Consider the following 21,882-nt stretch of genomic DNA (forward strand, 5'->3'; position numbering starts at 1 on the left):
AAATAATTATTTTTGAATCACATTAATAAAACCATCAATTTTAATTAAAGATTTTCAACAGATCAGGAGTAGGGGGGGGGGTGGTACGGTGGGTGACCATGTATCAAAGACAAAGTGGTCAGTTGCTTTGTATTGAAAAATTAATTAAAAAGGTACCCCTGTGTATGTATGTGTGTGTGTATAGTATTATATATATATATATATATAATATATATATATATATATATATATATATATATATTTCTCCCAATCAAAAGTACTCACTTTATGATGTGATTCAATAATAATGCGTTTTGATACAAAGTTGAAAAAGAGAATGAACATGTCTGTGTTACAAGCTTGTTGAAGCTAGCTCTCGAAGCCGGGGGGCCGGGGGGGGGGGAATAAAATAAATAAATAAATAAATAAAGGTGCAAGTGGGGGAGGGACAGGTGGTTCTGTATCAGCAGCAGTTTAAATTCTGAAATCACGCTGACTTAATACACCTCTTCACTTTCCAATGCGTGAAGCTGAGTGTTGTCTGCGTCGGTCATACTGCTTTCCTGCGACTCTTCAGCTTCAACTAGAAAAGACAAACAGATGACATCACTAGATGAGTCAGCAACATACAGACCCCCCCCCCCCTCCACAGACTAACAGTATAGCAAGTGAGCGTCAGGGTTTGAACACTGGACATGTCTAATTACAGTGCAGGACTGAAGAAATACAGAATTCCAACTGGAAGAGTGAAAAATGAATGTTGCATTTATTAAATGCAGGAGCATGAGACCCCCTTTTTAAACCGGAACCCTAGTGTCCTTGTAATGACTGTACACTTTTGAAGACATCTGCAATGAATGAAACTGGACAGTTGCCCAGGTATTATTGCTTCTTGAAAAAGCTGTTCATCAAGTGAATGTTAAAAATCAAGCTTATAAGTGTAATTCTTTATCAGTTTATTTTTAAAAGCAAGATGCGTTTGTGATATCAGTTATGTTTTATTGATCATATATTCCATGTGTTTGCCTATAAATCACTGCAGTCCAAACAAAAACAGGCTGTTTTGCAACATGCGTCTAAATGAAAGAGCACTCTATCACCGGTATGCACCAGATGTACTTACCCGACTCAAATGGGTAGGAATCCTCTTGAGTTACCGGTTCCTCGTCATCAGGAAGGTATCTTTTATCAATGGCCTCTTTGATTTGATTGTTTGCACCTTTCGGATCCAAATCCATGGCCCAGGAGAAATTCATCAGGGCCAAGTGTGTCTGACCCAGTTTCTTATAAACCTGAAAATATTGCAAACGGAAACATTCGAGAAGCACAGGACAAATCATTTGTATTTATACACTAAAACTTAGGTCGACCAAGTGTGTTTGTTCGGTGTTCTGGCCAATGTTTTATTTGTTTATTATTATTAAAATGTGCGCCTGAACTACTGCGTCTGTCTCCTTCCTGGTCTAATCACCATTGCTAATGACGCTGTCCTGTCAATTTCTCACAGCAACATTTCTTACCTTGCCTATTAAAAAGTAAACCAGTGATTCTTTTGGGACAATTTGTTTCAGTTCTTCGAGTTCTTGTAAAGCAGCCTGGAAAAAAAGAATATCATTTAGTGTACAAAGTGAAAGGCGCTAACATCAACATAAAATAACTCTAGTTCCAAAAGCTTCTCTTACCTTGTACTTTTCATTAGCAAACAGAATTGAGGCCCGGTGGAATTTGCATAGCGGGTTTTTAGGGTCAATACTAACGGCTTTGTTCAGAGTTTCTAAAGCATGTTCGGACTTCTTTAAAGCATGCTGCACCTGATAACACACAAACACACACACACAAAGCAAGTTATACAAACAGATTTAAAAGACAGTATTCAAAGATCATTTGCGACATATAGAGAAAATGAGCACGGTGGTTTGGAGTGTGGATCTGTATAGTACTAGTACAATCTAAGCTATCATTTTTGCTACGTTGGTGAAACCCAATAGTTTTTTAAAGCCTCAAATGTAGTCTCTCACAAGAATACTTGATGTCACAAAGTTAGGGTCTTCAATCCTTCTACTTTCATTGAATGCGTGGGTCAACATTTCCTTTGCCTTTTCTATTTTCAGTATATAAATGTAGCTTGCATTCTGAAGTATAAATGCTCGTGAAACTGTTATCTAAATGCATGTGGGCTTCATAAAAGGCATGCGGTCTGCATTTAATTAAATTACTTACCATTCCGAAATGACATAGCAGGACTGAACTTTGAGGGTTGATATCGAGCGCTTTTTTGAAATGAATTTCTGCCAGACTGAACTTTTCTTGCTTATAATAGATCATTCCCAGGCCATACCTATGGCAAAAAAAATAAAATGAGAAAATCAATAAATCTGGAAGCATTGCTTTAACATAACCTTCATCAGCTGAAAGCTAATTCTGATACCTCAAGCATGCACTTTAAGGTACAACTCAAAATATAAGCTGTATAACAGGCTAAAAAAACAGCTGTATGTTTAAACACAGTATCAGGCAAGCGGAAAAAATAAAATAAATACGCATTTACAAAGATACAACCTCAATTACGCACATGGAGGCTGCTTGCGATCGTCTGCAATCACAGAGCAATAGTTATGCGTGGCTTCTAATTTCCAGTTGTGATTACTCGCACCTGTTTTTCTCCCAATTTGTGAAATGTGGTATTGCTTGGCATGTTGAAAAATAGGGGGGGTCTGATCAGCATGTCTGATCTATCCCAGCTGGTACTGTTTGTTAGAATTGCTGAAACTGTAAAAGCTTCTCTTGGTATTCCTCAGGAAGCGAATGACGCTTCTTTGTATATGGCTGCCTGTATAACATGGACGATTCTATACCGGGCAGTAACGTTTTGGTTTGTCTTTTCTCGACAGTCAGTCGCGTTGCTGTTTGTGTATTCGGGCAGAGACTTCTTTTGTTGGTGATTAATACACGCATCACTATACTGTACTCTAACTGAAGATGCAGGCTATTTTTGAGAAGAAAAAGAGGAATACGGTATGTCCTTACCATGCATTATAGTGCCGCGAGTTAACACGAATGGCATTCCTGAAACAAGCCAAAGCCTTTTCTAGTTCTTCTGTGAGTACAAACTCGTGCCCAAGTAGTGTGTATGAGTATGCAAAGCCTGGGTCCACCTGGATTGCCCTCTGAAAGAACTTGATCGCAATATCATGCTCTCTCTGCAAACTGAAACAGTTACCAGCAACACACCAGGCCTAGAGAGAGACAGAGACAGAGAGAGAGAGAGATTAAAATTAAAACAAAACTGTCTACACAAATCCACACCTTTTCAGGGACACAAATCAAGCACATTTATTGGAATCGATCTGAACCAAACTGGTGACAAATTTCAACACCGAAAAAGATCCAGTGCGATCCGATTAAACTCAACATTGAGACTCATGTACTACTGATCTACAAATAAACAATGAGTCTTTTTAGATTGAAGGTGTTAACCCTTTTGCTTCAAGTTGCGTGGGAATAATACCTCTGGACAGTTTTTATCCATGTCTGTAAGGTCTTTAGACAGAGCTGACAAAGCAACATCTTTCTGAAGGTGCCAAAGTGTTGTTGAGTAAATCTCTATTCCTTCCACTCGGTAACTTTCTATGCGACGTACTTCTGAAAATATCCTCTCTGCCTTTAAGAAAAAATTGAATGGTTTTAAAAAAAAGAGGTTGTTCATTTTTCTTTATGCAAAATAAAGATTACTAATAATGTACAGAATTTACTGCATCTTTCATTGTATGCTGACATTATCATAATCTTACACCAACATGCAAATTCAGACCAGTAGAGAATCAACCGCTTCACACATGAAAATGGACAGATATGAGCGATTAACGAAACATTTTGTAGATGACATTTGATTTTAGCAATTTGATGATTTATAAACTCAGACTTCTTCCTAGACCACAATACTGTGCCATCCAGCACAGCAAGAAAAAAAATCCTAATCCCTTTACCTGCATGTACTCTGCAAGCTCAAAGTGTGCTCTCCCGATCTGACACAGTACCCAGCCTGTGTTGTAATGATGAGAGGGCAGCTGGCTCAGAATACCGATTGCTTCTTTACAGTTGTACGAACAAAGTGCTAAATAACCTTTCCCCATATCACGCAGGAGGTTCATTAACCCATCTGAAAGAGAATTTTACATTAAAAAAAACAGGAACTGCAATTATCCTCTTTTATATTCCAAATCTAGATACCATCAACTCTCATTAATATGAATTTAAAGGGACTAGCAAAAAATAATGGTCTTATCATTAATTCTTATCAGCCGTTTAAAATGCGTACTATTAATTTTTATTAAAGTTACAGTAACACTGAAATCAAATTTCAACTACAGTGCAATGAAAAAGTATTATACAGTTTATTGAAAATACAGCTGTAAGTGAACTTTTAAAGTATACATTGCAAATGAACTGCATTTGAAATCTGTATGTCCCATTCTGATCACAGGCATTCTTAATGCAATGCAATGTGTCCTCAACATCAGGGTACTGAGCAATATGCAAGATGCGCAAGCACTATGGCAACTCAATGCACCATATGATCAGTACTCAAAACAGCACAAACACATAACAGAGGTGCTTATCTGGATGCAAGGTAATACATTTCCCAATACCCTTCACACTCTTTTGCAATTTACAATAAGCGACTGTTGTCTCCACGTATAGAAACACCTCCTAAGAGAACACTTCGGCTTATGGAACACCCTTGTGGTGAAACTGAATTCCCATTGTGAATGCTCCACCTAAAGGAACAAGAACTTTGCTTAAAAATAACCTTTCTGGCACCGCTAGCGATATGTTGCTAACCGCTTAAAAACTGGTACAGTACTGTTTGGAAACCTGGCAACATCATCATCATCATCAAACTCAAATGTTTTTTTCAATCTTTTCAAAACAGACTTGTCATCGCGAGAGTAATCTAGAGCTGCTTCATTTACCTTTTGAAACATGCTAGTCCTGATGTGAAATTCCTGAATCTGAATCAACAGCTGTTGGGGTCTCTAAAATATTAGGCTTTTATTTGATTTTCGTAAAAAATTAACACTTAATTTCGATTTTTTAAAATTTTATTGTATTAAAAAAATATTATATATCACACACACAATAAACATAAATCCTCATTCCCAGATACATTTATTTGGTTTCTGCATCTGCCTTCCCAGTGTTCCGAACCGTTGACAGCATACTTCATGTAGCCTATCACCACTTCAGTAATGGATCTGTAGAACTGTCCCAGATAACCGACAAATAACTAGCAGCTGCCATTCTGGTTAACTGGGCTGGACACTAGGTCCTCGCAATAGCGTGCACACACTTGTGCCTGTTTACAATTTCTATAGGTTTTCACCTGATTTAATCCTTTTTCCTTATCCAGGTCACACATGCATTCAAAATCCCAATACGGTGGCGCCGCTTTGCAGGGGCGTCAAAAATGCTTTGAGCTTTAAAATCACAGAGGTGTTTACAGTGTGTAGTAATTATTATGCCTTATTTGGTAGTCTTTGCCTTCATCACTGTCACACAGTTATAATGATTACTTGATTTTTCATGCACTTTAAAATCGCCTATCTTAAAAAGTAGACAAACATGCCACACTGGACACAAACCTTGCAGTACATCTTATTTTCTGAAGGCATAGACTTACTGCAGCCAGTCACATTGTGAAAGCCATGTTACTGTGTGCTGCCTTTTTTCTCTGTCATATTCCTTGTGTTCGCAAATCATAATTTTGTGTGTTTACACGGACCACATGAAATTGTTGTTCTGATATGTTACATTAAGTCTTGTAATACGAATGTTAGCAAGCAATCATCCCTTAAATCTATACAGTTTTAAATACTTTAATATTTTACACTGATTAAAGATTGACCTACCAAATAAGTATGTTGTGTTGAAGCAATTGGGCTTTTTCAAAAAAGAAATACATAATTGAAAAATGAAACAATGTGAGGAAATGTCCGTATTTATCTCTCTTGTTCATTCTGAAACTTCAGTTAAATGAATAGCGTAAGTAAATCACATGGACAAAATTCAATGAAACACCGACGCATTCTATATGCGAAAGGAGGTTTCAGTTCTGAGTCACCGTTATGTAAGCATTACTAATGTTTGTTTACTACCACTGCTAAACCCCATTAGAAAATGGGCTTTTCCTGCAATTTTTTAAACGTAAGTTATAATTGTGAGAGTATATCTGTACACTTATTTTTAGGCACTCACCCACAGGACCACCAAGACACAGACATCAACTAGTTCTCACTGGTTTTAATTAGCCTCACGTTAGTTTCTAACCCTGATTGCGTTCAAGTGAATTCTTGTACTCATAATTACTTTAGAGCCACTGCTGCATTTCTAGCACCTGTAGGAGTGTTTTGTTAGTTTATTATTATAGTTTATTAACATACGCTTGGATTTACTGATTCATATCGTGATTGACCTTGAAATACTGCGACTGTCTTAGAGAACACTTCGCTTGCTACCCAAGGGGTGTTCTCTTGTATCAGGAAATTTGTTAAATCTGAGTTCGTTTTAGGAGAATTGACTGTATACCTTCATTAATCTATTCCAAAATTATCCCTTTGCCAATTTTTCTGCAACTTAATATTTTTTTTGTATGTGCAAATGCAAGGTTAAATTACTCCATATAAAACTAGATGCAAAATTTATGTTTCATAAATGTATTTTACAAATGCCACTGTAATTAAAAACAAACCTTACAGCGACCAAATAAATAGCAACAAAACACACCTTCATTTCTGCATGCGTTATACAGGAAAACAAACATGTTACCTGCAGCTGCTTTCTGAATGGTGAAGGCTTGTGTCTGAGGCATGACAATGCTGCCCTTCCCTTCAGAAATGGAAGAATCTAGTTTAAGAATCTCTATACTGTCGTTCATGTTAGACGGAGTTATCCCTCCTTTACTTGCTTTAGTCTTCGTTTTTCTGTTAGGGATTTTAGTTGGAAACTTCATTTTCAACTTTTTACTGTTCTCCTGTTGAAGAGGATATCGTTATTTTAGTTCAAACAGAATACATATTTTTCTATTTTGTACATTATCCAAATATTTCCAATTAACAGAAACCTTAGAACATAAATAACATTCACAATTTAAAACACTATCACTGAACACTTTACAGTGGCTTGTTTGTGTAAAGCTTCTATGCATTAAGGTTTTAAAGACAAAACATGCAACCCCAAGCAATACTGACTCTACCTTGGCAGTAGAACTGGCACTAGTAAATAGCCGAGAACTTCTCCTTGGCTGTATATTTGGAGGCGCAGCAATCGTTGGACTCAACACTTGAGGCGTGGTACTGAAAAAAAGACAAGGAACACTGAAATGGTTTACATTATCATCATCTAATCTTGCATTTTGCAACGAATGATGCAGCGAAATAAACAGAAATTCATCATGCACTGGATGTTTAGTCTGTTCCTGATAAGCATCATGTTAAAGCCACTGTTTTTATATTTGTTCTATAACACAATCTCATGTACTCCAGTGCTTTTATATGCAGAACCACCACCAGTATTTAATAGTTTAACTTCGGAGGGTAATACTAGACAGTCCTTCCCACCTACTGAATCTACAAAGCACAGGGAACTGACACCAGTGTCATACAACATCAGGAAAGATTTACAATGACAGCACAGAGTCACTGTAAAAGAAAAGGAGGCCCTGCAAGAAAGGAAACACCGCATAAAGTCATACAAATGTTCACCACATTTTACAGTGCCCACTGACCCCAAGCTTTCTGCTCTACTTTCAGCTCTTAGTCTTTATCCGTTCATTGCCTGGCTACCTTGAGTTTGTCTGATCTCTCTTCCCCGCTGAGCCTCTCTTTTCCCCTTCTCTCTCTGCTACTTCTCTCACAGTCACTCCAGCTGCTGATCCGAATCGGACCAGGCTGTAGAATCTTTCACAGCCCCTGTGAGTGTGGGAGAAGTGCAGGAGAAAACCAAATTGAGAAAGCTCTCCAAAGAAAACAAAAACTCAGATCCTGCTATACCAGTTTTTGATTGTGGGTAGCAACAGAACTTATCGAACAATAGCTCAGCGTACTAGTCATAACTGTATTTGCCATTCAGTTCATTAAAACCAGTCCTCTGCAAAAAACACCTTCACATTAAAAGGAGTCAGTACTGCGAGTTCAGCACATAGACTAGAATCTCATATCAAAACACAACAGATTAAAAAATAAATTAAAAAATCAGACCAATCGTTCCTAAGATAGGCGAACAGCATGTCAGATATTAGCACTGTACAAGTCGGTGAGCGTGACCTGCATCCCTGATTGTAGAACAGTACCTCAAATCAAATGACTCTGCAGTTACCAAGATATTACATTTTAAGCCAGTTATACATTCTTACCATGTAAAGCAATTTGTTTGTGGAGATAGATCTAATTCGTGCAAATTCTAGCTAGCAGTTCACTAGATCTAATCAGAGACCAGAACTCATCAGAATAAGGTCACTAGGTTCTAGATTCCAATATCTTGAGACCTTGTGCTAAGAAATATCCATTCCAATCTTCATCACAGTTCTATCGAGCAATCTAATGCACAGGGACTTCAGCTGCATCTCAGCCATGACCCACGGGAAAATAAAACAAAACTCACTCCACCAACCCCCCTCTAATAACCTTGCAATCTTCCTTCCTTGTGCAGAAGCTATGCATTAGTAGTTGGTGAATACACTTACCTCGTTTGCGGGGCTGTGCTCTGCGTCTGCATCAAAGGAATTGAGACAACATCTCTGCTGTTGCCACTCTGTGCAAACACAGATTTTGTTCCAACTTGGCTAATTCGGGCTACAGACTGGACAACAAAAGACGACTAGTTACCATTACTGTCCCAACTCTGAATCCAGCAAAAATAGAGCATGTATTCATTTTAGAAGAGTAAAATGGTGGTCATGTTACAGTGCAGCATAAAACAAAAGAGCACAAGTACTTTTATTATATCATTTAACTACCTTCTTTGCAGGGAGACCAGAAGAGGGGGGGTCCATTACCGATGACGTATTGGTGAAGTTTTGAAGATAGGACCCATCTCCTGGGCTGGGTTCTAGAGGCAAGATTCCAAAACTGCAGGAATCACACAAACATTAAAATTGAAGAGGTAATACAGTCAGCACTCACATATCCCACCCTATAAAATTTTGACTTCAGCGACAGTTTAAAGAGTGTGACGCGTATCTGATTATTTCATTTTGACTGGATATGTGGACTGTAATACAGTAGATACTGCTACAATAAGTACCAGATTTAAAAGTATGTAAAATTCCCCATTAACGACACAACAGTAAAATGAAATCTAAATGTTACCCATGCACAGAACTGCTTAAAACGTAAAAGGCAATGCAATTTAGCAAAAAATAAAAAAAATAGTTTTCAGAATTAACAGTATCCAAAGTGAGTATTCAAAATTGCAGAAAATAGTGCTCAGTAACTCGATAAGGCTCTGTCAGTTTACTTGCAAATGGAAATGCAACTAAAGATCACAGATTTAAAAAAACAAAAAAAAACAAAAAACAAACACATCACAGTATCTTAAACTGTTTTACATTACAGTAGCTGGTCTCGCTCGCTTTGTTGTTGCTGCATTTTCGTCATGTGAAACTGGAGGAAGCGCTGTGTTATAAAAGATTTGCATGTGTGGGAAAAAAAAACGTAGCCAGTGGCAGATAATAAAATAAATGATAGCATTGAAGAGATGGGCCTTGTATCAGTCGGAGATCGCATGTCACGGGTAAGTGCATTAATTTGTTGCATACATAATGGAGACTGATTGTATTCTTAATACAAGGATGGCAAAATGAATGTGATGGACGTGTATCTTAGTGTCGTATATCCGAGTGATGACTGCAGTTCATTTCACTAGCTAACCACAACATATACAATAAAATAAAATAAAATCTTGCTATTGCACGAACAATTCTTGGAGGTTACCTTGGAGTCAGTGGGTTAAGAGCAGCAGGTGCCCCTAGTAAACAGCGCACACTTTTTGGTTTGTTCTGTGCCTGTTTGGTACTTCCAGTTCCAAGGGGCACAGAGTCTGGGGAAATTACTGAAGGATCAATATAGGAAACCAAAGAATCCGTATTTAAGGATGAATACTTGGAATTAGAAGATTCTAGATTAAGTCTATTTAATTCCTTTAAAAACAGAGCGAGAGAGAGAGAGAGAGTCATAACAAAGAAAAATAATTGCTTCTTATGTGAAACATTTGTAGTAACACAGGTTGTTATAAAAAGCAGACATGTCCATTTATATATGATATAGTCTAATTAACTTGATCATTGCACTGAGTATATCAGGAATGACCCAAAACTATTGAATACATTCAATCACATTTAAATATAGCATAATTATGCTTACATAAAACAGATTAGTTATTAGTTAGTTCTTGGCCCCAATTATGACTGAAAGCCATTTTACATGTAATAAATTCGTATTAACCCTTATACTCGGACATGAGCAGATCTACTTAAAATTCCCTTCTATTGACAATACTATATAAACGTGTAGAGCATACTAAAGTGTCTTGTGGTGTTTCCATCAAGATTGTGTCAAGCTGCCTGTGGGGTATACAGTAAGTGGCAATATTCGGCTGGCAGCTGCTGAAATTCTGCAGAGATGTCAATTTAAACATCTGATCAGGGTCTGGCTTTTCACCTGTGAAGACAAGACAAAATCTCATTTAATAAATCACAAACATATGCCTTTGCTTCTATATTCAAAATGACAAACTTCTTCAAATTAAGTTACTGGAAATTCAGTGGAGAGACATACCAATTTCACACAAAGATTCAAACGGTGACCACAGAAAAGGATTTAATGTCAGGCTCTTTTGGTAGCATTCAGAGCCTTTGGGTAGTCGATCTGTTTTACTATTTAAAGAAAAAAAAAAGTCAAATTCATAACTTAGCAATCAAGAGAGTTATATTTCAAATAGGGGTGCACTGATTAATGTTTTCTTGGCCGAGAATGGTTGTCTGCTCATAATGGCCGATAACGATTTAATACCAATGATAACATCAGATAATGCAGGTAAGCTCTTGTAAACTGCTAGAACAAGACATGGGGCATATCTAAACTGTTTTAGAACTAGACGTACAAAAAATGGACATCGTTTACTTGTTGTATTTATGCCTGACAGCAATTTATACATTTGTTTTACAACCCCGTCATGCAAAAATAACATTGCATTTGTACTAGTAAAATACTGGTTGAAATATATGTTACAGCCACTTGCTGTCAAACATTGTGTATTATAGCTTCTACCTATACTGTACAGTTAAAGAAATGCAGCCTATGGCACAATGATCAATTTCTGCTTCAAAATGCGCCGAATACACCTGTAATCAGTGCAGATTAAGCAAGATCAAAAAAAATTACAAAAAGGTCATTTTGAAGTACACTGTGTAATAATAATAATAATAATAATAATAACAACTTAAACCATCAAAAAAGCATGAGAATTTATATTTTGTTTTACTCCGAGTTCATCATTGGGTTTAATGAAGCATCGTCTCTTCTGCTGCGCACAACTTAGCTGTCCTATTGCTGTCTTCAGATATTTTTTTAAAAATTCCAAACACTGCTCTTTTGAGACATATTTAACTCAAGTTGATGGCACGTTACACAGCACTGCAAAGGAAAACACTGACTCAGTGTTCTTGCATCATTAGTAAGCACGCCAAACCAAACATTAAATTCTGTCCTGGAAGAAATTCAATCATGAATATCGGTGTACATAAAATCAGCTAAAAATAATAAAATTCTGATAGCTGATTGTGGTTTTTCCTTATATTGGTGCACCCCTAATTTCAAATCCAGACTCAAACTATGACAGATACTTAATATCTCACCAGTAAATTTGCCCCAGTAAAGACAGTGTAAAACCAGCAGAGTCTCCAAACTCTGTAGCAATATCATCATGGCTCTTCTGTTTATTCAGGACTCCCCCCGTTAAAATCTGTTCTCCTTCTGCAAGTCTAAAAATACAGCAACAGAAAGCATTTTCAAGACAGAATACAAGCTTACACAATGACATCTAATGCCCAGCGGGAAAAGGACATATTTTTAATGGTTAGTCTAAAGATTACTGATGCAAAACTTGTAATCCAGTGATTAGTGATTTTAATTAACAATAAATGTGCAAGCCTATCTATCAATGACAAACACCTTAGGTCACTTAGGAATGACCCCATCACCCTATGGTTCAGTACGTTTGGTGTGTGAAAGCTACAAATGTTGCAGAGTACAAAAAGTACTGGGCTGAGACCACCCGACGGTCAATCTAATGAAGGAATTTGATGCATACGCATAATATTAATGGTTGTGAAAGTGAAGAGTATGATTACATGCATAACAAGTCCATAAATACATCAATATTACAGTACAGTCACCAATGAGAAAGGAAAACAATTTCAGTACACTTACTGTACAAGAACAGAATCATTACATTTCCAAGTGTACTCACACATCCAGCACAAATGCACTGTGAATATTTGCTTTGGGCAGAGCAGAGTCCCTCACACACCCATTGTGAACAAGCCCCTAAGTCAAGGTACAGGTCCTGAAACCCCTCCCTAGTATTCAAAATCTTGGTCTTACCTGCTTAGGTCCACACAGCACTTTGCAAGGAGGTATTTACATTGTGGAGTAGTGCAGCTGTGCCCCTTAAGAAGACGATATGCTTTGTATGCTTTTCCAGAGCGGTAATAACAAGTAGCCAATAGGAAAAGAGCTTCTTCCGAGTGCACTGTTAGGACACAGAACAGTAAAAAAAGATGCAAATACAGAATTTAGTAGAAGGAAATGGGTCTCTAAGTTACAACAGCCCACAAAATAACAAATGCATCAAACCTGAAATTAAATCACTGAGTGAACTGGACATATACCAAGATAACTGAGATTGTCTAATTTAAAAAAAAAAAAAAAGAAAATTGCATTTTCAAAAGTCATTGAATTGAGTTCCACATGTGATCTTTGGAGATACAAAGGCAAACAGAAAAGATGTACCTTTTAATTGTGCAAGTTCATTCTCATCAGCTCCTTGCCTTATATTAGGAGCACTATGGCCCTCTGACAAAATGTCTTACTGATTAGTTAATAGTCTTACAGCAATGTGTATTTCCATGCATTCTTTAGATTTATTTTTTTTATACATTTTTTAAAAATAGCCCGAAAATTAGCAATATGTGACTGAATAGGACAAATTCTAATATTGTATTAGTGGACACACAACAGCAGTCACTTCTTGTATAAACATACCTTCTGCATAGAGTATCTCTGCCAGCAGTATCCCGGTAAACATAATTATAGAGTTACAACTCAATCTAACAAAACAAGTGCAAACACAAATTCTTCACCTGGCAAAAAGTTTACGATTTAAAAATATAAAAATTTTGCAAAAATCATAAATGGCATTTAATAACTTACCTTCAAAAGCTGTATTTCTTCAAATAAAAGTATTTTAAAATATTTTTTTTAAAAACAAGGGTCCATTTCATATCCCCTACCATTTCTGTAGTCTAGAAAAAAAAAAAGTGGGTGGGTTGACCCAATCCAGTTTTCAATGCATTTTAAATATCTACACATACCTTCAGCATAGAGTCTTTCTGCCAGAAACACAGCATCCCGGTAAGCATAGTGGTTAAGTGCATTCCAAACAGCAGCCTACAAAGAAAATGTTAAGAAAATACGCACACGTTCCCAGCAAACATTATTATTAATCATTAATTGGTCATTTAGCAGATGCTTTTATCCAAAACGACTTACAGACTAAGGGGGGGGGGGGTGAACTATGCATCAACAACTGCTGCAGAGTCGCTTCCAATAGGACCTCTGTTTTACGTCTCACCCGAAGGACGGAGCACAAGGAGGTTAAGTGACTTGCTCAGGGTCACACGGTTAGTCAGCAGCTGAGCAGGGATTAGAACCGGGCACCTCCTGGTATCAACCACTTTTACTTAACCACTGGACCGCCAAGCCTGCCCATTAATAAAGATTATGCCAAATAAAAATTCTCTCTCACACCTAAAATGTACTAGAAACACCACTTAAGACATACCTCCTGTTTCTACACCGCTTCATTATGTAACGAGTGGAAAGTCTGTGCCATTCCCAATTTGTGATGTTATTTGCAGTGACTGATTCTATAAAAGACCATGAGGATATTAACCCCTAGCAAGAAAACAAAGCTAGAATTTAAAAGCCTCTAAAACAAATGAGTTGTAAAGGCAAACAAAACAAAAACCCGCGTCTGTCAGTTAGAGTGAAGAGACTAAGAATCAACTGAACAATTGTACTGAAACAGTATAGCACAGGTTACTATATATGCACCAAAAACTCAGTAAGAGACAGGATCAGTGTAAATGCCTTGGTAAATTTAAGGTGCAAGATTGTTGTTGTTTGTTTTTTTTTTGTCCCTTGCAAAACCATGCAACTTTTAACTGATCCAGGAAGATACTTCTTGTATACAGTAAGTTGTCAAACTGTACTTTGTTGTACAACACAGACCTGAAATGAAAATATCCACAGTAGCTACAGTACCAATCACTGTAAAGATATAAAGCATGTTTTGCTCAATGTTAAGTCACAGCTCAGCCTTCATATATGTAGGTTTGAACACAGAAAGATTTCATACAAACATTTTAAAAGTGATAATATTTTACTTAAATACTCAATTCTTCATAGAAAAAAAATTGATATAAAAGTACTGAAAAGTCGGGAATCCATACTGAAGTAATGAAATGGGCGGAGGGGTGAATATTTTGCCAAGTCAAGAAACTGGTGTGTTTTAGTAAACTACGACCGTAGTTTGAATGTTTTGTGATGCAATGCACAACGAAAAGACCCCAATTAAAACATTTTTTTATACTTTGAAGTTATATATAATTCCTCAAATGAGTAAATGAATTTCTGGAATGTCGACTCTCCGAGTGCAATGTGTGGTTATTACTATGAATACCAGTTTAGGTGTATTGCGATTCACAACCCCCTGGTAGTGAATAAATTCATTAACCATTGCTAAATAAGAGTTTCAAACAGAGCTGGAGTCAATACTTGACTATATAATCAATGCTTTTCAATTTTTTTTTCACAGTTCGTGTCTAATTGTATACAGAACTCTGCTGTTATCTTTATTAAAAGTGTACAGATATTAATGTTCATACTGTATGATTTCTCCAAACAAAGCAATGTCATACATAAACCTCACCCCATTGGTATATCTGCAGTTGTATCTGTCGTTGTATTCTATTACTTTTAATTTTGTTATAAAAAACGCATTAAAACAGTGGCTGCTTATTCGCTGTAGCATTAGGCCTCAGCTGTTTGCTTTCATACCCCGGACTCGGAGTAGCTGCACCTTCCAGCTAGCGAGCAGAAGTTTTTGAAAGGCGGGTTGCACGACAGGCGGCTGCGTTAATTAGAAATCACAACATTCACGTTGGCTTCACTCCGTTACCTGGACGGGTTCCTGCAGCACCGTCATTCTGGGATCAAGCGCCTTTCTCTCTCTCTCTCTCTCTCTCTCTCTCTCTCTCTCTCTCTCTCTCTCTCTCTCTCACTCACACTATACGCTCTCTTCTCTCTGTAACTCCTACCCTTACCGACAAAGCCGAGGCCCAGCGGAGATTGACGATCACTGTGGAATTCGAACGAAACGGACCGGACAGGTACGGAAGTACCCGAGCTCTTTGCATTTATACGGAAACAAACGTTTGACACCACTATGCTCGATCGCCACTGTCATTAGTTAATTAGTTGTGTGCGCTACATTGACGTAAGGCACTGTAGAAACATTGGAGATAATTATGGATCTTTTCACTAAACAGTGTATTAAGTTGTAAATGTCTAAGATGAGGAACAGTCGGGAACTGTTACGGTCACGTGCTTAGCAACGGTTGCGAAGAGGAAAACAATCCGCCATTCCTCATAGAGTCCCTATGTAAACGTTCTTCCTTGTTGCCAAAAACAATGGCCAGGTATTGCTGTATTGTGCAATGCCAGAACAACGCTTTGGCTGCAATCAATAAGAAGGAGTCCGACGTCGGCTGCCAGACCACGGTGGCAGCCGGCCTCAGAATATGCATACTGTAGCGTGCACGATATACGCTGCTTGTAAGTGAGCCGGCTGAGCTCAGACAAGTGGAGCAAGATGCACACAAACTACACACTGTACAGAAAGAAAAATACATCTCAGCAAAACCGTCCGGACCACTCAAACCTCTCATAATCGTGCACAGCACAGGCAACAGCAGCCACTGCAGAGGAAAACACAAGAGACCACACAAGTGCTTAAGGTTTGGAAAGCCACAGTTTCACTTGAAAGATTTTTTATCCTATTAAAAATGTGACATCAGGATAGGCCACTACCAGAGTGTATGACGTTCAAAACCAGTTCTACAGGAAGTGTAAGAACAATCGAGCTTTGAAGAAGATTGCATCTTTAGAGGAGTGCTTGAGGCCAAGATATGAGACTGGAAAACAACAGATCAAGATAAAGTGCAGTTTAAAAATGGACATGTGACCTCTATACGAGAGTCCATGTACAATGCACTTGACAAGAAGCAGAACATCCCAATAAGACTCACAGGCAAAGCACTGGGATGAAATGCTTTAAGTGTGCAAGGAATTTTCACCACTCCGATAACTAAGCAAGGAAGAATAATACAAGAAGACATCTAGGTTGTGTGTAATCTCTTCACGCCCGTATTGGGAAGAACAGCATTGAAAAACTCAAGCTGATTGCTCGAGTAGACAATGCCAATGGCTCAACAGATGTTCTGATATTTTCAACGTCTTGGTAGAGCTTGCAGACGACTACAACTAAAACCAGGAGCCGTGCCATATTCTCTAACTGTGCCAAGGAGAATTCCAGTTCCTGGGCGGCCTCTCTGGTCCCAAGATGCAAGGTTGCTGACTGTCCCAAAGATTTTAAAGCAAAAGACAGGTGGTAGAGCGTTCATAGGACCCCCGAACTCTGGAATGCTCTCCCTTGCTGTTATGTTACTCTCACCAAACTGAATAAATCCGTGCGCAGAGAGAAATCCGTTCTGCCTTCTGTATACCACACACTTGGCATCGTGGAGCACTTGAAAGCAGCATGTCAGACAGCGGACCACAATACAGCAGTTCCACCTTCAGCAGCTTTGCAAAAGCATGACTTCCAACATGTTACCAGTAGCCCACGACAGCCACAGGCGAATGGGGAGGCTGAAAGGGCAGTACAAACCGTGAAACAACTTCTCTCAGAAGCAAATTATCCTTATCAGGCACTAGATCAATATTAAGTAGATCAGGAAAGAAATGTCTATGTATTGATTTATGTAGGTTATTTATTTCAATATTTGTTAATGTTTTACTTTTACCAAAGATATAGGCTAACCTTCAACATAGCTAATTCTCAAAAATGAACCTTCCTTTTTGTCCAGTGGGGACCACAAATAGCGTTACTCATCTTCTAGTATGGAGAAGAACCGGTACTTCCTTGTGCCAATAGGGACCACAATGAGCGGTACACCGCCAGGAAACCAGTTTTTCAGAGATCAGATTCACAATCTGAGAATGAAGAGATGACTCAAAAAAAAAAAAAAAAAAAAACTGTTAATTGTCATTAAACTCGGATGTCCTGTAATATACATATGCTTGGATAAAAGTGCCGGGGGGAGGGGTCAGCAAAAAAAAGAAAAAAACGGGGTAAAAGGACAGTTTTACCTTACTTTGGCTACTTATTTATCTTACTGTATAATGGCTTTTACATACATTTCACCTGAGAGTGTTAGGAACTGCACACTGAAAGTGAGATTGTGCTGCTGACTGTACTGCGTCAATACCCACTTGGCTGGCGTGACGTTCCTGTTTATAACCACGCCATTTTAACAACACGTCATTGCACGCACTGCGTCGAGTGACTGCCTCTTTGTTCCTGCAGAAAGTGCAAATACACGGGCTGTGTGTAACTTTGAGGTTCAATTAAAACTGTAAAGACTAACAACGAGCATGGGGGTGAAAGTGCATGTGGAGTACTGGTAAGTATATAAATAATGCAGCGGTATATTGCTAAAATGTTGAAGATGAATGTAGTAATGCGGGCGAAACTGCAGCATCACGACGTGAGCCTGCTTGTAAGGGTTATATAACCAAGCTTAGCCAGAACTGCGGTCGCTGGGAACTGGCGTTCTCAACGTTTGACGACAGGCGGGCTGATGCAAATTACATCCAGTAGTATTGTCACCAGTCTTGTCTTTGGTTCCTACTGTTTAGCCGTGCTGCTGTTTACCCTGGCACTGACCGCTCGAGTGTGTTTCTCAGTTTTATCTGATTCCTGATCGTGCTGTTTGAATTGCTCTCGAATGCAAACGCGCAAATTCTGGAAGCAGGCAAAGCTTGCATAGCGATGTCTGGAAAACAGTACAGCAGACCGGAATGTGACGCCATTTCGGCTCCAATGTGCTGCCCGCATCACTGCCGCTGGAGCTATGATGGCGAAACATTGATTCGTTTTCGTAGGCTTGTTACAGGGTGGTACTAGGGTTTAACTGTTTTCAGTCACGGCTTGTAAAATAGAAATGGCGACACTTGCAGTTGCCTCGTCTTCAGTTTAAATACCGCAGTTTGAGAGTCTGAGATACGACAGCCTCTAACGCTCCCCACCGTCTTCCTCCCTCCGTCCTGCAGCGGCTCCTGAGGGTACGAGCCCCGCTATCAGGAGCTGGCCAGGGTGGTGATGGCTGAGTTTTCTGATGCGGACGTCTCTGGCACAGTCGGGAGATCAGGTAAATTCATTTTGAACTTGTTTGTTGAACGGAAATCAGTACGTGCCTGATCGGGAGAGGCTGTTTGGGTGTATCCTCTAAAACGCTATTGTGTTTTCGTTACAGCAGACTCCGTATCAGGCTACTGAAAAGCTGAAGACTTTGACTTGGCAGACAGTTATAAATAAAACGCGCTAAAATCTGTTTAATTTCAGGCAGCTTCGAAATAGAAATTAACGGGCAGCTTGTGTTCTCTAAGCTGGAGACCAGCGGATTCCCTTACGAGGACGATGTAAGTATTTCCACAGCTGTGGAATTCCTATTGGAGTATTCGAACGAAGAAAACTGGTACTGCCACCAGGGGGCAGAGAAGAGTGAAAATGGAAAATGGCTCACATTGGCTTGTTAAGAACAGCAAAATGCAGCATTTCCACAGGGACCCTCAGAAACTCGGACTATAACCAACCTATAAGTCTACAGTAACGCTTATACCTGATTAATGCTGGGTTCCCATTCTGAGTCTGTGCCATGGCTTAGTGTATTGGCAAACGGGCTGACTTCAAATTTTTGCAAGTAAAAGTATTGCAGATTCTAAGCACATTTTGTTTGTATTTTATTAACTATCTTGTGCTTGTATAGAATAGCCCTGGACGGTGCCCTGGTTTCAGGGCGGTGCTTGTGTAGAATAGCCCTGGACGGTGCCCTGGTTTCAGGGCGGTGCTTGTGTAGAATAGCCCTGGACGGTGCCCTGGTTTCAGGGCGGTGCTTGTGTAGAATAGCCCTGGATGGTGTCCTGGTTTCAGGGCGGTGCTTGTGTAGAATAGCCCTGGACGGTGCCCTGGTTTCAGGGCGGTGCCTCAGTTTTATTTCTCTGTTTGCAGATCATGGGAGCCATTCAGAGAGCCCACGACGGGGAACAGGTTGAGAAAATCACCAACAGCCGTCCTCCTTGTGTCATTCTGTAACTGGACAGACTCCCCAGGGTTGCATGTCAACACAGCAGCATCCAGACTCACTGCAGGGCAAGCCACAGGTTCAATGGATTCATCATCATCATCATCATGAGGGATTACCTGGGGGCTGCAGGCAGGGACATTTCAGTGCACTCTATGCCTGTTTGTGCATCAATTCTCTATTTGCCATCTTTGCTGCTCCCGGGCAATCCGACAAGATGAACCAATTAGAAACGAGAGCCGGCTTGCCGCTCTGTTCTCCTGTAGGGAGACACAGTGATGGACGGCTTTGCCCTCGAGCTGTGTATGCAAGCAGGGATGCCAACTTCTGAAGCTCAACCAGACCTGGGGTAAATATAGTTGTAGATATGGTTTGTGAAAAGTAACTGTTTGAAAATAATTAAATACAAACTGTAATTAAATACAGATTGCATTAAGTAACTTCTGAAAATATTTAAATGTGTAAAGTAGTTGAAACCCTTTCAACTCTTCATAAATCTCTAACTGTGACAAACAGCTGCCTAATTATTATCCTGCACTCTAAGCAGGTTGGGCCTTGTCCTTGCTAACCACTCAGTTATCTTTTGGAAGCTGCTCTATTTCAATTAGATTTAATTTGATCAATTAACTGAAATATTTGAATATTTTATTGCAGTGGGTAAATATTTGAACACAATGAAATATCTTTAACGTCTGGTTCTGAAGTTATTGAATTGAACATGTTTAGCATTTTCCTCGTTACAAATCCCTCCACATTTGTGGTAGTTGCAAGACTTGGTACATGATTATATATTTAGGGTAATAATTAGGTTTTAGTTTTTGATTATTCACATACTGTTTGGGAATAGTTGAATATATATATAGTTGAATAGTAGAATTTGAATATATATATATATATATATATATCATATATATATATATATATATATATAAGTATATTGAATGAGACTTTTATCAATATTTTATACCTAAAAAAAAGAGGCCTGCAAATTAAAAAAAAAAAAAAAAAAATTTCAAATAATATTTGACTTATTTGGGCAATTCCTATTTAAATATTTGAAAAGAACATTGATTTCTTCGAGCATATACATTTAAACTATTCTGAAATAAGCGGTATTTAAAATATCAGATACAGCTGTATTTGTCCCCGGTCTGAGTACAATGATAGGATGGGAGCAAAAAGTTACATTTTGAAAAGGAAAAGCAAAAAGAAATGTAAACCCAATCCAGAGTTGCCAATTGCTTGATAATATCTGCAACACTTTATTCTATTAGAATTCAAACCCTATAAAAGAGGAGGAGGAAACAGATTGCTAGCATCTCTGCTTGTATTAAGCCGTTTGTTCAGTTTATGGTGATTATGTGGCTTGTGATGCAGTGTTTGGTTTGACCGCTGTTCCATGGTAAACAGATTGCTAGCATCTCTGCTTGTATTAAGCCGTTTGTTCAGTTTATGGTGATTATGTGGCTTGTGATGCAGTGATTGGTTTGACCGCTGGAGGGCAGCCAAGTCCTCGGTGCGTTGAGATTGGAAGAGGGAGTTTTGCGCATCTTGCAGTTTCTAAGGCAGGAGTGATATCCCTGCAAACCCCTGGCCCATTTCCCCGGGGATTGCGAGCTCTTTATGACTATTTTAACTGAAAACCATAAAGTTGAAATATGAGACTGTGGATCTGGCTCTCCGTGACCGGAAACAGGCTAGGGGTTTGTGAAGCAGGCCTGCTCTGAACATTTTCATGTCGGCGTGAAATATTGTATGTGCAACCTAATTTAACCCATACGAGGCAAGTCATCACAGCCATGGTGGAGAGCAAGTGTGGTCCCAAGAATAATGTGTACAGATTCAGCAGTAACAAACACTGGCTGTTTCTGGAAGCTGTTAGACTGCATGCCTCATAAGAGGTAAACAGGAAGCCCTATGGGATGGGTTTTATATGGATATCCTAATCTAGAGATGTACATTTATTATTATTATTTTTTTGTTTCAAACATTTTGATTAAACGTTTGTGTTACAAAATGTGTTGTGTCCCTCCCTATAACGAGTGCCATTGCCTGTCTCCTTTTGAATTCACAGACAAAATGAATTGTGGTGGGCTTGAGTTCGGCTGTCTCTTGAATAAACACAAGGACCTAACAAACAT

General features: G+C 38.7%; 2 protein-coding genes across 3 annotated transcripts; one reads left to right on the forward strand and one right to left on the reverse strand.

Annotated features, from left to right (window-relative positions):
* Nucleotides 1-366: 366 nt before the first annotated feature.
* On the reverse strand, nucleotides 367-15,602 carry LOC121324587 (cell division cycle protein 27 homolog). Of its 2 annotated transcripts, XM_041266650.1 has the most exons (20): nucleotides 15,496-15,602; nucleotides 13,628-13,703; nucleotides 12,639-12,786; nucleotides 11,891-12,016; nucleotides 10,812-10,909; nucleotides 10,555-10,694; nucleotides 9,969-10,174; nucleotides 8,993-9,104; nucleotides 8,720-8,835; nucleotides 7,821-7,946; nucleotides 7,232-7,331; nucleotides 6,805-7,009; nucleotides 3,966-4,138; nucleotides 3,488-3,640; nucleotides 3,007-3,215; nucleotides 2,200-2,317; nucleotides 1,662-1,790; nucleotides 1,500-1,574; nucleotides 1,103-1,271; nucleotides 367-562 (listed from the first exon to the last, which is right to left on the reverse strand). In XM_041266650.1, exons 1-20 carry the CDS (start codon nucleotides 15,520-15,522, stop codon nucleotides 477-479), a joined length of 2,592 nt encoding a protein of 863 aa, XP_041122584.1. In that variant the 5' UTR covers nucleotides 15,523-15,602; the 3' UTR covers nucleotides 367-476. The 2 variants fall into 2 exon arrangements, with proteins under 2 accessions (XP_041122584.1, XP_041122585.1); XM_041266651.1 differs by lacking the exon at nucleotides 7,821-7,946 and having other exon boundaries at nucleotides 15,496-15,601.
* A 2,203-nt stretch (nucleotides 15,603-17,805) lies between these two features.
* selenow2a (selenoprotein W, 2a) lies at nucleotides 17,806-20,600 on the forward strand. Its single transcript, XM_041266652.1, has 4 exons — nucleotides 17,806-18,061; nucleotides 18,711-18,808; nucleotides 19,003-19,079; nucleotides 19,669-20,600. The coding sequence occupies exons 1-4, from the start codon at nucleotides 18,033-18,035 to the stop codon at nucleotides 19,750-19,752; spliced, it is 288 nt and encodes a 95-aa protein (XP_041122586.1). The 5' UTR covers nucleotides 17,806-18,032; the 3' UTR covers nucleotides 19,753-20,600.
* Nucleotides 20,601-21,882: the final 1,282 nt, after the last annotated feature.

This window comes from Polyodon spathula, chromosome 12, assembly GCF_017654505.1.
Source record: "Polyodon spathula isolate WHYD16114869_AA chromosome 12, ASM1765450v1, whole genome shotgun sequence".
NCBI lineage: Eukaryota > Metazoa > Chordata > Actinopteri > Acipenseriformes > Polyodontidae > Polyodon > Polyodon spathula.

Bases quoted from the DNA above. Each gene is read 5' to 3' on its own strand.
- LOC121324587 (XM_041266650.1), bottom strand. From the start codon at position 15,522: ATGACGGTGCTGCAGGAACCCGTCCAG. The intron at 10,695-10,811 runs GTATGTCTCTCC...TTGTCTTCACAG, and splicing joins TGAATCTTTGTGTGAAATTG to GTGAAAAGCCAGACCCTGAT. The intron at 1,791-2,199 runs GTAAGTAATTTA...GTGTGTTATCAG, and splicing joins TGCTATGTCATTTCGGAATG to GTGCAGCATGCTTTAAAGAA.